Here is a 14,985-nt window from a genome sequence, read left to right on the forward strand (position 1 = left end):
GGGTACAGCTTATGTTTCGACTACCTAGGACAAGGACCAACAGATTTCCCTGGTTAGGTCACATGGTCATCCTCATCTGCATCAGGGACAGTGGTGATGTGCAGGTGAATCGGCCATCTTGAGAGTAAAAAAAGAGGTTCTTTAGGACCGGGTATTGCAATCAGGGCTCTCAAGTCTCACGCATTGGGCGTGAGACAAGGTGTGGCGTGTGAGCGTGTGAACGGGTTGACATGCGTGTGTCTCACGCCCAATGCGTGAGACTTGAGAGCCCTGTGCAATTGTCTTGTAGCCTACATGAGGTGAATGAATGGGAATTGTATGGTAATTGTCTGTGCTGTTGTTAGTTTTTGTCCAGGTTTGGTCATTTGTTTTGTAAGTCATTTTTGTTATCTGTCCTCTTCTTGATATGTTATCTTCTATATTTGGTAGCGTGTGTATGTATTTTAATATTTTGAGATTTTTGCCTCTTGAAATCTGTCCGGGGACAGCAGACGAAAACTAGCCTGCTAGGCTAATTCTGGCTCATTTACAGCGTGTCTGTTAATCAATGTGCATTGTCCCTATTTTAAATAAATCATAAATCACATGTTGCACACTCTTTAAACCCTGTCCCTTATCTGTCCCAATATAATGGCCTCATAGGGCGACCCCAATTATTTTGCCGCCACGTTTGATATAATACAGCTGTTGGCATCCTGACACCTTCTCTTTATGGGGTGGAGTCCATTGTCAGCCCCGTGACTATGAGCTGGCCAACATCATGAGCCAAAACAGAATAACCCTTCTGACATCGTCAGGATAGCAAATCTCCTTACAGGGGGGGGGGGGAACCTACTGCAGACTATTACTTGAACACTTGAAATAATTAATAATAAATAAAATAATGATCATCTCTATTATTGTGTCATCTCAAATAGAGATAGTCAGGGATGATCTTTGCCAGACCTCGTGGAGGTACTGAAGAGGCCAAAGAGGAAACCGTTGAACAGTTCAGACCCACAGACACCGTCGTCCTCAGATGTGATTCTGCCCTTTCGGCTGCAGAGCGGGTCTCCTGTCACCTCTTCCTTCCCTCTGTCTTTCACACGAGACTTCTATGCGACGGTTCTGGCAGAATTTGACAACTTAATCTCTAAGCCACATAACAACCTGGGACGCAAGGTTCTCCCTGGGAACTGAACGTGTCTGAAAAGGACCTATGCCTGTGATTTGGAATAAAGACACAACAATCGCCAGGCTCAGAATGGGGTTACAAAGAGTTGGAGTGACAAAGAACGCCGCTAGCCGCATCTGTCTCCACACATTGTGCCTCTTTGGCCTTCCTCCATCCTTGTACGTGTGGCCCGTTCTCTATTCCTATGCATAACTCTGTTATCATTTTTGGAGTCCACCCTCTCTTATCTCATTTGCACAGCAGGACAGAGTAGTCATGTTGGACGGTCCTGCAGACTCCCTAATGATACTTTCTTAGTATTAGCATGCACTCATTTACCCTGGTCTGCTCTGTCAGAAGGAGAGGGGGGATTGGTGGTGCTTCAGATAGCAGGCATACCTGTCAATATCCTCTGTGCTGAAGCAGTCATTCCACCATTCCTGTGCTCCTGAGTCATTAGCAGTCATTGAGCTCTGTGTTTGGGCTTCTCTCTCTCTCTCTCTCTCTCTCTCTCTCTCTCTCTCTCTCTCTCTCTCTCTCTCTCTTTCACCCTCTCTCTCTCTCTTTCACTCTATCTATCTCTCTATCTCTATCTATCTATATATATATCTCTATATCTCTCTCTCTATCTCTCTATCTCTATCTGTCTATCTATCTCTCTATCTATCTATATATCTGTCTATCTATCTATCTCTCTATCGATGTGTGTCGCTTCATCTTCTTTCATATGTACTGTCCTCTGCACATGCTTTATTATCACTTAGGCAGCTTTTTCATCTCCGTTTGGCCGCTCAGAATGATCGCACAAGAAAAGCACTCTCTCAGAGCCACTCGCTATGAACAGGAGAGCTGGGAGAGTTTCTAAGGGAAGAAAGTTTTGTTATTGCATAACAAAGGTGATGACACAGGTTGAAACTGCCCAGAGGGTGACATGTTGACATGTTGACATGTTGACAGGTGAAATGCATGTTGGTCTCTCTCCTGTTCACCCTTGCTAAACCCTTGCTTACTGCATTTCGTTGTCTGGTAAGCTACTTGTACTCTACAATGACAATAACGTTTAATCTAATCTAAAAACTACCCACATTTCACCCCCTTATTTATGGAATATTTATTTCCCGCTCGGCTGATTGTGAACGTGTTAATTCTTGATTGGAATTAGCGAGCGCATTTTGTGATTTGCTCTGTGGAGTGAGAAATCACTTTCTCAATGAGAATAATTGAACAAGGGCAGGGGTGCCAGCTCATTACCCACACATCATAGGGAGCAGGGCACCTTAGCTGGAGACAATAATGACTTCTGGCAATAAAAGACACAGCGTGGAGAAAACCTGCCGTGGCGAAAACGCAGGAAGTATAACAAGAAGAAAGTTCAAGTTGTAGACGGTATTTCTTTACCGTTGCGTTCGCCGTTCTGCGCGTCAACTATTGTTTTGTTGCTGAGCTGCTGAACAACACCGGAGTGCATTGTTTTTGAGAAAAATGAAGTATATTCCAGGCGAGCGAGTCAGCTCCCAAGACAAAGGACATTTACAAATAGAGCTGACTTTGCCCAGGAACTGTTGTTGACAGACTGTGAAAATTAGGCATGCTCGAGAAGAAGTTGTAATACATCCAAAAAAAGAAAAAAAAAAACACGTTTGGAACACCACTTTGGTGTTAAGTGCAGCGGCTATGTCTCTCCAAGTGATCTACACCTGGATGCAATTAAGCAGTCAAACTCCAGCAAGAGAAAGAACACGCTGTGAATGGGAACAAATGGAGGCCAACTTCCAAAAACGCCCCCAAAAATATGAAACGCTAATAAGACCGTATTTTTCCACACCTATTAGGCTAAACGACTAAGCGTCATTTATTTCTATTTCCGCCAGCTCTGCAGCGAGGCGGAAGATGGACTGGGCTTGATTGACAGTATCCGATTTCCCAGAGCACAGAGTAATTCATTCCTATTTATTTGATTTCCCCCTCACTCTCCTCTCCTCTTTTATGTGGCGTGCATTTCCACTCCCTGTTCTCCAATGAGTCCACTCTGGCACAATGAGGTCAATTGTCACAATGAGGTTTTCTCACTCTTTTATAGGCCCCATTAGATGGCAATGCTTTTAAGTTGCTGTAGGAATGTAATACGGCTCTGGCCGGCAGTAAACATCTCAGACCAAGACAGAGGAGGGGGGGGGGCGAAGACGAGGACGAGAGTCCACTCACCAATTTAAACCAAAGAGCCACATTTCATTGGCATTGGTGGGAAACAAAAGGGTTGGCAGTTTGAATGTGAATTAAGGAATGTAGGTTTTATTTTAAGAGAGGAGAGGGAGTAGAAGGAGAAGGAGAGAGGGCTGAAAAAACCTGTCTTTGTGTGAAGACACAGCCACAGCCGTGGGATATGTCGATGCTCGCTGTGCGCTCTTGCACTGTGGTAGCTAGAATTGCTGGTCCCGGTGTCTAATGGCCAACAGCATGCCACTGACCTGACTCATTCAATGCCGCCCTAATACGCCCGGTGAATATGGACACCCTTTCACAAGCGTCATCGAACCAGGGTACCCTTCATTCACTGACGACCTTCCAAGGTGGACAAAATGCGTGAACAGTGAACACAATATCATTCCAAAGTGTTTTAGGGTTGCCTGATCACGTTGAGGTTTGAATACCTCGGACCCAACTGGGCTTTGTTCAGAAAGCACTATTCAGCAGATTCAATATCTCCCTGGGGAGCTGTTCTCCGGTGACACGTCTCACCCCTACATGTATGGCCTCAGGTTTTAGTGTGTAACCCCCGCTGCTCTGCCTCAGAATGGCTTCCATTATTCCCACATGCATTCACCATTGCCACTGGAGCCACGCTGGTTTCTCCCTCCATTAACATAATTGTTGAACAGGCTCGCGAGGGCGCTGTCTTGAATTGTAGGAGCCTATGAAACTGAGTGGCGTTTTTGTGTGATTGCTCTAAAAATAAGCAGAGAGCTCTCCTCTCCGTAACAGTATAGCGTTGGTTGTCACGAGGGCTGACAAGGAGAGGGAAGTACCGGTAAAGGCATGTTGTTCACCGCATTAGAAGAACAAAAAGGTTACCGACCATCCATCGATCTTTTCACCCATGCCTATTTGGGTGTAATAATTCTCTTTTTCATCCAACCTATCCGATCTATAGAAGTAAATCAAATCCAAATCTAATCCGATTGCGTTCTTCATTTGTTAGAGAGTTGCAAATGTAATAAGCTCAAAGTAACACGTTATTTCTTGAATGTTTAAAAAAAAAAAAAAAAAAATCATGTTGGAGTTTGGGGTGGGTCTATTTTTGAGCATCTGGTGTAATATCCCCCAGATCTGGAATTGCTATTCACCTGAACTCAGATTGCCTACTCCTCCACTCTCCCTAGGCCCTCCCGTCTGCTGCCCCTCCTGTTCTTAGAGACAGAGAGTAGTCAAGCAACAGGACCTCTGGGTCCCCACTTCATTACTGGCCCACTAAGGGTCCCCTAGTCCCCAGCCCGGTCCACTTCACTTACCCGCCCAGAGAGAGAGGACACGGCCAAATGGATTTCTACCCGCAGAATCTCAGACTCAAATGAAAACTAAATGGATGAGGCGGAGCTCCCGCCGCTCCCTTCCCAAGAAACCCCTCGGACAGGGCAGCAAAGCAAACGGCTAATCTGAGAAATAGATTGCTGCTTTCTCAGTAATGACTCGCTCAAGTATGTACCGCGGCTCTGCTCCCGCTCAATTATTCATAGGCCGACATCAATCATCCCCTCCTTCACATTCACCTCGTTTAGGTGTGATGAAATCTGGGAAACATCCTATAGTATGCTAATAGAGAAGACCTGCTAGCTAGATCCTGCTGAATCCTATCTAGACGCTGGCCTTAACTGTGAACATTACCATCAGGTTTACGCCCCCGTACCATTTTTTACAGGACATAATGTTGGCTCTTTGAGGTATTCCAAAGGAAAACTTTGGATGAACCTATTCACATTTGATGTGTGTAGTTACAAGATGAAATGGTTCAGGTTGAGATCATGCAGCTCAGAGGTTTGATCTTGTATGTCTCTCACATCCATGGAGCTGCCTTTAAAGGGAAAAGGATTTGAATCTGTGTAATTGTACGGTACGTACAGATGCATGCAATGTATACTGTCTAATGGGTTTATTTAGTTGCACCCACACATCAGTGCTCTCTTTTTAAAAAAAAAAGTAACTTCATTGAAATGCAAACACCCATTTTTATTCCTATGGATAACGGCGGATAATATGCTCAGTGACCTTCACCGTCTGAAAGATGGATTAAATGTTCTGAGCGGTGGAAAGCAGACTGTCCTCCCTCTTAATAAGCTCAAAATGATGATTAATCTGCGAAAAGAAGGACAGAGCTCAGTTAATGCTCAGCTCAAGACTAGGCTCCAGCTCATCCTTCGGTACCCGCTCCACCTGCTCCACGGTGCTCTCGACCTGGGAGATTAGGCCCTCATTAGGTGCTATGAGTGGACGTCCACCAGACAAACAGGACATTTGTGATTCCAGAAAAAAGAACAATGATCCTTCTGAGCTGCTCTACTGTGCTGAATCATTCATCAAACCAGCTAGGATCTGCACTTTTCACAACCCCCAGTTCTGTACACAGGGCTCTCATTGAAACTGTATGGCCCATTGTTATTTGGAGACCCGTTCCGCGGATCATGTTAAAGTACCCAGGACAAAAGCAAACTGTGATAAGGCAATTTTCAATAATTGAAACCCTTTTAAACCTCCGGGGTCCTAACAGGGGAGAGCGTTCCTGTCTCGGTATTATTGATGAGGTTTGGACGTCCGAGGCTCCCGTCCGCTTTAGGTTTTGTTATTGACTCAATGATTGATTTAAGCCCTCATAATTAGCCGGCCTAATTTAATTAAAGTGCAATTTAACGATACAGCGTCCCCATACCAAAGGCAGCTGTGTCATTGATAGATCTGCTTAGCTCCTGATATGAAATTGTAGCTGGCAGATGATGTATTCTACACAAGATGCAATCCATTGACCGAAAGAGGGAAACAGGCCCCACCGGTTCTCCAAACACGAGTCCACACAACACTCCCCGCCTCTTCCCCTGATCTGGGCAAATGCAACCTACTCACATCTCTGATTTAATTTGCTTAATAGCATTAAGGACCTGTTGGCCTTTAATTTACTTAAAGTAAAATCCACGTCATACCCAAACTCTTATATGCCATTAGCTGTGTCTTAAAACATAACAAAAGGGGAGACAGATTTAAAGGTTTTATGTCTTTGTTGATTACATGGGAGAAACATATAGAATTGACCGACTGGAAATAGAACACAACTTAATCTCGTTTTCAAGAAAATACATGCCAATCCATCAATACTTAATCTCTAGAATAATTGAGCTTTTGACATTCCAGATCATGTTTTTAACAACGCTATATTCGTTGCAGCCATGTTGACATTCTTGACATCTGATTGGCTAACACTTGAATTGTTTTGTGACTTTTATGGACCTTAAATCCTGTTTTTGGACGGGGAGGTCAAAAGGTGCATTGCAGAGAAAGACATGGACACAGATAAATGATCTCAGATCTTCATATCTTCAGAAACTAAGGGTTACATAATGCCACCTAGGTTCTCTGAAGGAGATGACTCATGTCACCTAGTTCCCAGCCTATAAAGACACATGCATTTATTCTCGCGAACCACTCTTCATCAGTGCAGGAGGGGCAACCGGAAATCACTCACAGGCTTGGCTGCGCCGCATTGTGATAGATTGGATCATACAGTAAGGTGTGGTACGCACACCTGTCAACCCTCTTGGGCATGGTAATGGAGCCAGCATTCGGGTCGAGGTAGTCCGAGAGACTCCCATCGGAGGCAGGTTTGGGCCACCCAGCCTTCTCATCCTTGTGGTCCACAAAATGGTGTGAACCATCCGTCGCAAGCTTGCTTGAGAAGGGCTGCTTCCAGAAAGACTTAATAGCCTCGAGGCGTTCGTGGAGGAGGGGCACACACTGGCACACGGATGGGGGTCCGCCCCGCAGGCTGAGCCCATGAGGCAGCTGGAAGGCAGCTAGCTGACCGCTCAGGTGCTAGCCGTAGCCTCCGCGTTTTACAAGTAGAAGAAGAAGGTGTTGCACAAAGGTAACAAACTTACCGATTGGCTTACCGATATTTTGGTTTGAGCGAAAAGGTCCACAAGAGTGCGTGTCCAATAGTGAAGGGAAACGGAGTCAACTGAAAGAGAAACTCCATGTTCAGCTCTCTTTTCTCTTGGTCAAAAGGAATAGTACATCTACTCCTTAGTGGGGGATGAGATTCCTTTCTTTTTGAACAGGGCTCCGGGTTCTGGTTCTGTCTAATATGAAAGTGAACGTTCTCATCTGAGGAGCAGCACTGCTGTTCTCCCCTTGGCACCTCTACAGTGCACAAGACAAGCCAGCCAGGTGACAGCCCGGGTCACTCTACTTTCATTTCTTGCCAGTGTGTGCAGTTCACTCTCCACACTAACTCTAAATCTAATAATTGTCCCACAAGATGCTGCAGTAGATATAGTGGTTATATGCTGCCTCACATTGTAACTACTATATTGTAGGCCTACTGTGTAGGCCAATTTCTTCTTTCTTTCTTATGTTCGACATGACGTTTGCTCTCAGGAAAGACAGAAACTAAATGAGGTAATACTTGAAATGAAGTTGTCCCTATACATGCGTACTGGTGCTTTACATAGTAATGGATTTATTTTGTCCTGTATATGAGGTTGAGTGGTTTGTGTTATTACACCAAAGGATTAACAAGTCCTTACTCTGCTCGTGTACATAAGTAACACACTATTCCACTTGTGCAATAACACAAACTGTGGGTCTAGGATAGGTTATCATATTTGCTTCCACTGTACTTTAAGACCTCTTAGTCATTGTAATTGTTGCATTTCCCACCGCCTGACAAAGTTCTTGATTGTGCTTGTGCTTTTGCTTTGGCGATGTCTTCTTAATGCAACATCAACACTATGGAACCTCGAATTCTGAAATGAATAGGAGTTATCTTCATCTGGAAATGATCATGTTATGGTGATGATAACTCTAGGAAATGTGCATTGACAGTATGGTTTATGCCCTCCCATTCACCAACAAACCATAACTGCCAGAGAGAAAAAGCGGGGCAGCAACATAAATTACATTATAAGGACCCATCTCTTTGTCTACAAATGATATCGGTTCTGGTTTTTGCCCTTTTAACATTCCTTTAACCGACATCAATGTAAATAAGTGTCTCTGAATGCCAGCTAGGTTGATTCATGGGCTGTTTTTAATGGGGTAATTAAGATGGCAAATTCAAATGACCTAAGTCAGACGCAGGATTAAGGACATGGGGGACAGTAGTCATGTTCAATCTAATCACAGTGCCATTCTGAGGTCTAATTTGGGGCTAATGGCTGTTTGCTCTGAGGAGAAGGGGCTTTTTGGACAGTCCACAATCCACATATGTTGAATTTGACAGAGTTATGACGAGGCTGACACGACCTGAAATCAACATGGTTTGAAATACCGATGACTTTTGGACGTTTTTTAAACTTGCCAGTCCGAATGATGTGATTGACAAACCTTGAAGACAACATGGTCATGTAATTCACTGATTTAAAAAAAAAAATGCCCTAGGTTTCTGAGGCCCATCCTCTTTAGTTTATTACTGTGGCCTCAATGGCTAAAGATGTCTCAGATCGTGGTGTGTGACTGACTGTAATCCCTGATAGGTCAAGGGAGCAGTAATAGGAACATGAGGACTTACCAGCTGCTCCCCTTTGTGAAGTCCGTCTTTGTGCGCTATGGTGACACCCATGTCGCAAGAGTCTTCATTTGGCGTCATCTGTCTGTAGGTCTTCAGTGTAACTGCATTAGCTCAGTCACATAATGGCGATACAATTATTGGCCTTGACCTTCTGGAATGAGAGAAAAGCCTCTGTTTTTCTCGCAAGTCGGGATGTCGCCATCACACTTAAAGGGTTTTTTCTTTTCACACGCCAAAGCATTTGTTTCATTTGGCCCTTTTTCTGTGTTTGTTTGTGGGCATAACGCCACCTAGTAGAAATACATTACCGCACCCTATTTTTAGACAGGCTGCTATGAGGGGAAGTCTTTAGTAAATATTTCAACGATCATTGTGCCCCTGCTAAATGTCTTGTTTCCCTATATTTTCTATTGGACTTTTACAGTACCTCCCCGCTATTTAGAGTTATGAAGCATGCTCTTTGGTCTCCATTTGACTCATTCACACGGCTATTGTCTGACAATGTGCGACATTGTCGGGGATAACGGCGTTTCACACACATTACATTGTCAGTGAGTGTGTTACACTCTGACCTGTGACCTTGTTGATGTCCACTGTTCCTGTCGCCTATGGCAACAGCATGACACACACACGTGTGCGCGCGAAGCCTGTCGAGACAGCACACACTTTGGGTTTCCTTCAGTGTGGGGTCTGATGGAAGGTGACAGGTCATCGTTCGCACACTCTTACCCCAACCCTCCCACAGGGCTGGACGTGTGTTTGTGTGTGTGTGTTACCCTATGTGTGTGTGTGTGTGTGTGTGTGTATGTATGTGTATGTGTATGTGTATGTGTATATATATGTGTGTGTGTGTTACCCTATGTGTCTGTGTGTGTGTGTGTGTGTATGTGTATATATATATATGTGTGTGTGTGTGTGTGTGTATGTATGTGTATGTGTGTGTGTATGTGTATGTGTATGTGTATGTATGTGTGTATGTGTGTCTGTGTGTGTGTGCGTGCGCATGTGTTTTGAGGATATATCTCTAACCCAGCAGCTGCTTCACCCCCCCCCCCCCTCCCTCTCAGTCCCCCCCCCCCCCCCTCCCCCCCTGTCCACTCAGTCCCCCCCCCCTCCCCTCTGTCCACTCAATCCGTGAAAGGAAGCAGCGCTCAGCACTTTTACGGTCCCTCCCCAGTCTGTCCTTTCATATCTGCTTCAATAATCTAATGCACTGGCTGTCTGATCGCCAGGCTGCTAACCCCGGGCTTCCTATCATTGTTGGAGAGGTTGTTGGCCCTGTACCAGTCCCATGCCCACACACAGCCCCCCACCCCCCCCCCCCCATGCGTTGAGAGATGTGGTCTCAGGCCCTCTCTCCGCTCTGCCACGGAAACCGCCACATCTTCTGGCTTCTCTGTCCAGGAAGAGATCATCTGGGCCAACCTCCGCTCAGAGGAATGAGATGGAGAGAGAGGGGGTGAAGGGTTGAGGGACGGGGATGCTTCTTGTTAGTTTATTGGCTTACTTCCCCTGTCACAAAGTGCTTAGCGCTGGCACCGAGACAGAGACGGACAATAGAGCAGGGGGCTGGCAGCCAGCATGTGGCTTCCGTTTTTTTGCCCTTGGTGACAAGGGGAGAGTGACACACTGATTCTGAGTCAGTCAGTCATGAGGTATCCTCAGGGGGACGACATCTCTCCTCTTTCTCCCTCTCCCTCTCCTTCTCCCTCTCCCTCTCCCTCTCCCTCTCCCTCTCCCTCTCCTTCTCCTTCTCCCTCTCCCTCTCCCTCTCCCTCTCCCTCTCCCTCTCCCTCTCCCTCTCCCTCTCCCACTCCCTCTCCCTCTCCCTCTCCCTCTCCCACTCCCTCTCCCTCTCCCTCTCCCCCTCTCCTTCTCCCCCTCACCCTCTTTCTCTCCTGCTCTCTCTCTTTCACAACCATCACTGTTATGAGAATAGAAATACAGTACCTCCTCAACTCTTCGCTGGGATGAAAGCTAATCGCTGAGATCTCCCCTATTATTCCCCCTCTCCTCCTCCATCATCGCTCCGCCAGACAGGTCGTTCTGTTGAATAGAGATACTCCGCTAGCGCGACGCGTTCATGTCGTACAAAACTGCAGCTCAACAAACAAGGCTGAAGATTGTCGCTGAGAGCAACTGTTATTGAAGTTAATTACTTGTCAGTGTCAGTAATGATGAATGTGAACCACCTCCACTCCCCGGAGACGTCTTACCGTCGTCAAAAGGAAAACGTGCCCGAGAGCTCGCCGCTATCCACGCTCGCCACGCGCTCGATGCAAACGCTCGTCTTTTTTTTTACATTCCGACTTTTTACCCTTTCTCCCCCAGTCAATGTATTCCACCTGAGATATCAGATTCTCTTTTTTTTCTCCTTTTTTCTCTCCTTCTTTTTATCACACCCTTCCACTCCGTCACCGCTCTTCCCAGAAGCCTCCGCACATTCTTTATTCAAGCATTTTCCTCGGGTTGCCAGATCTTTTCAGCCACACTGTACTGTATCCCCCCCCCCCCCGCCCCGCCCGCCCCTACAAATGACATGAATAAAGCCATGAGGCACCTGGGGACCTCCCTGACATATAATTAAAAACAGCAGAGCGCGGGGCCCTGCATGGGGGGGACAAAGGTGATTGACTCATTTTCATAGACGGGCCCTCCTAAGGTATCCTGATGAAATACGCGTGACCCCTTATGTCAGTCTTTCCCTCCCCTTCGGAAATAAATAAATAAGAAGCCAGTCTCCCGGGCACCACCCCAGCGTGTCACCAAGGTCCCTTACTCTGAAAGGGCTGAACGCATTTCCATATAGAGGCAGAAAGTGCTTATTTAGATGTGCTTGACATTTCAGCGAGAAGGGGAGGTGAGGGGTGAGGAAGCCGACATATTAATATTAGTGGCTAACAAACCGTTTCCGGGCTTTCTCCATGTGTGTCTGTCTAGACACTAACCCACTCCCCCTCTCAGAATAACATTATACCTTTTAGAGATTGGTGAAGCTAGAATCTTTATGCATATCTCACTATTAAACTCAAGAATATGAATCAGTCATATGAATATGAGAATTGGTGGTGATTCCTTGAGAATAATACATCTCTTGTGATCTTAGTCTACTGGTAACACTACTGTATATTATAAAATGAAGTAGAAGCTGCACACTCTCGTTCCAGATGCAAAAAGTGTATTTTTATTGACGGTTTAGCCTTTGTCAAAACATTTTTTTATTCTGCTCCGTCACCGGCACCTCGTCCCAGGTTTTCTCTCTTCTTTTTCAATGAAACACTCTTGTATATGTCATCAAATTTCGAATAAATCCCGTCTATACCGAGGCTGCTATCTCCACTAAGTACAGTATAAAGACTTCCTCTCTCCTCCGAGACGGCAGCTTGTTGCCTACAGACGTCTCTTTGTTGAGTCCTGCATGTCTGTAAACAGCAGGCACGGAGGTAATGGCTAATGGCCCTGGAAAAAGGGCAACATTAAATGAACAGAGTGAAAGAAACAAATGACCCTGCCTCCATCCTGCCTTTTGCTTGATCAGATTACCGTAAGACCTGGCAACCGGGCTCCGCCCAGCCCCTGATTGATTGAGTATGAGTAATCGATTACGGGCCACTTTGTTTTTTTTTGTGTTGTTCTTTTGTTTTTTGTATTTTCTGATTTCACAGAGCTTCAAGACTGTCTAACGTTAAGAGTCGTCCTTTGATTTAAACCAGTGGCCATTACTCCTCTCTTCAGGTAATTGGATTTTAAGAAAAAAATAAGAGAGGAAAGAGGAGGATGTGATGCAGACTGACAGACAGGCAGACAGACAGGCAGGCAGACAGACAGACAGACAGACAGACACACAGACAGGCAGACAGGCAGACAGGCAGACAGACAGACAGGCAGGCAGACAGACAGACAGACAGACAGGCAGACAGGCAGACAGACAGACAGACATACAGGCAGGCAGACAGACAGACAGACAGACAGACAGACAGGCAGACAGGCAGACAGACAGACAGACAGACAGACATACACTCAGCCCAGCTCCTCTGCCAGAGGTGAAGAGTCTTTGATGATGTACTCCTGTTTCACCTACTGCTTTTTCTCCACTCTTTTTCTTTTCCTGTGTACAGGAGGAGGAGGAGGAGGAAGAAGAACAGAGGGGGAAGGAGGAGGGGAGGAACGGAAGGATAGAGCCTGTGGGAAGGGCAGACTCCTGTGTGGAACAGTCGTCTGGGTTATCTCTAGAGTAAGTTAACACGGAATGGACTCACCCAGCTCCTGTCCAGTACTAGGAGCATTTCTTCTGACAAGCGTACCGTTCAGTATGCATTCATTTCAGTCATTAACAATTAACACTTTGTTGACTGACTGAATGTTACTTGTAGCCCAGGCTTACAAACAAAACTCCTCTGCTAATATCAAGATATTAATTCCTTGTCTGACTCATTATTGATGTTCAACTTTGGCTCTTAACATCCTGGTTTTCTTCTGATACTAGCCCATACTTATACTACTGACTATTAGACTATTACTACACTGTTTAATATGTTATTACCTTGTAATACTGGTTACATACTCCTTACTTAAGGACACACAGTCGTGTTGAGACTGTTATTTTAGCACAGTTACTGTATCACTAGTCTCTGTTTTAAAAGACTGCATTACACACAATGCATGTATCCATCATCATCATCGTCATCATCTTCATCATCATCATCATCATCATGTGATTTACCACAGAGTATTTGTCTCATTTATTTGACTCCACCCGTTATCTGCAGGGATGAAGCACTTCTCCTGTCAAACGTTTTCAATTAATCTGGGATAGGTTACCGCATAGCCAGTATCTGATCGTAATCACTTAATTGGAGTCTCTATTTGGGTCTCTAATCGACCCCCAGGTTCACATGGTTGACTGTGTAATGGATGACTCCGTGTGAGAAAAGGCCGGAGCCAATCTCAGTTGGAAGACATCTCCTAGCTCGGGCATCCATCCCCAGACCTGTCATGTTATCCTGTTTTGTGTTTTTTTTTTCTTTCCCCCCCATTTTTGTTCGTCTTGTTTTGTTGTTGTTGTTGTTGTTGTTCTCCATTTTTGGGGGTTCCTCTTGTGTTTTATTCATGCATGTGTTCCTCCCTTTCACCCCCCTGCCCCGTCCATCATTGTCCCACAGGGACATGCTAAAGCCAGTAGAGGTGTCCAATGGCGGCGGGCCCCTGGGGATCCACGTAGTGCCCGTCAGTGCGCAGGACAAAAGGTAAAGCAGCTTTCTTGTCCGCCTACGCCGTTACCCAGCTCGCCTCCTTGACGCCTGTACTCCACCTGTTCCCCCGAAATGTCCTCAAACCCTCAACATGTCCCTAAAGTCTCTGTTTGCTCTCTACCACTTACCTTATCTCCATTGCTCTCCTGTGAGTTATTTCCATTGCCTCTTTTCTTTTTCTGTTCTTTTTTTTTCTTTCTGAGTGGGGCAGTCCCACTCATATTTTTCATTTTATTGATAGATACAGTGAATATTTCGACAGGAAGGATGGGTGAGAGAGAGAGGAGGGATGACATGCAGGATATGTCCCCGGACGGAATCGAACCGGGGACCCTGCGGTTACATGGTCAACGCTTAACCCACTACGCCACCTAAGCGCCCCCTCTTTTCTTTTTCTGTTCTTAAAACACTGGGCCCGAGCTTCCGGTGGGCGGGCAATGGAGTAGAACGTGTTTCGCTTGAGCTCCCGTCGGACTTTTGTTTTATTTAATTTAATAAGCTTTCTACATTACAAAATACTGGGAAACCTGTCTCTAACATATTCCTAAAATCAAAAGTCTGTGTATTTAGGGGTCAATGGCTGCAAATCTGCGCAAATATAAGTACACTCCGTCCACTACTAGGCCAAAAGCCACCGCGACGCCGAGTCCCACAGCTACCCCGGCTCAGACGGTTCCGCCCCGGACAGACAGCCCAGTGATGGACGCTGTAGCGCTGAAAACAGAGATCCTCCTCTCGCTGAAATCCGACATTGCCGAGGTGATAAAGACAGAGATTAAAAATGCACTAGCCGAAGATTTCAACTATAT

At 45.7% G+C, this 14,985-nt stretch overlaps 1 protein-coding gene across 1 annotated transcript in view; it reads left to right on the forward strand.

Annotated features, from left to right (window-relative positions):
* Window positions 1–14,985, forward strand: part of pard3aa (par-3 family cell polarity regulator alpha, a) — a gene marked incomplete at both ends in the record, with an annotated part of 345,696 nt that overhangs the window by 139,314 nt on the left and 191,397 nt on the right. Inside the window, 2 exons of the mRNA XM_080544006.1 lie at window positions 13,043–13,158; window positions 14,087–14,170. Coding sequence (XP_080400132.1) covers window positions 13,043–13,158; window positions 14,087–14,170 — 200 coding nt within the window. The remainder of the gene's footprint in view (window positions 1–13,042; window positions 13,159–14,086; window positions 14,171–14,985) is intronic.

Source organism: Nansenia antarctica (genome assembly GCF_963989245.1).
Source record: "Nansenia antarctica genome assembly, chromosome: 13".
Classification (NCBI taxonomy): Eukaryota; Metazoa; Chordata; class Actinopteri; order Argentiniformes; family Microstomatidae; genus Nansenia; species Nansenia antarctica.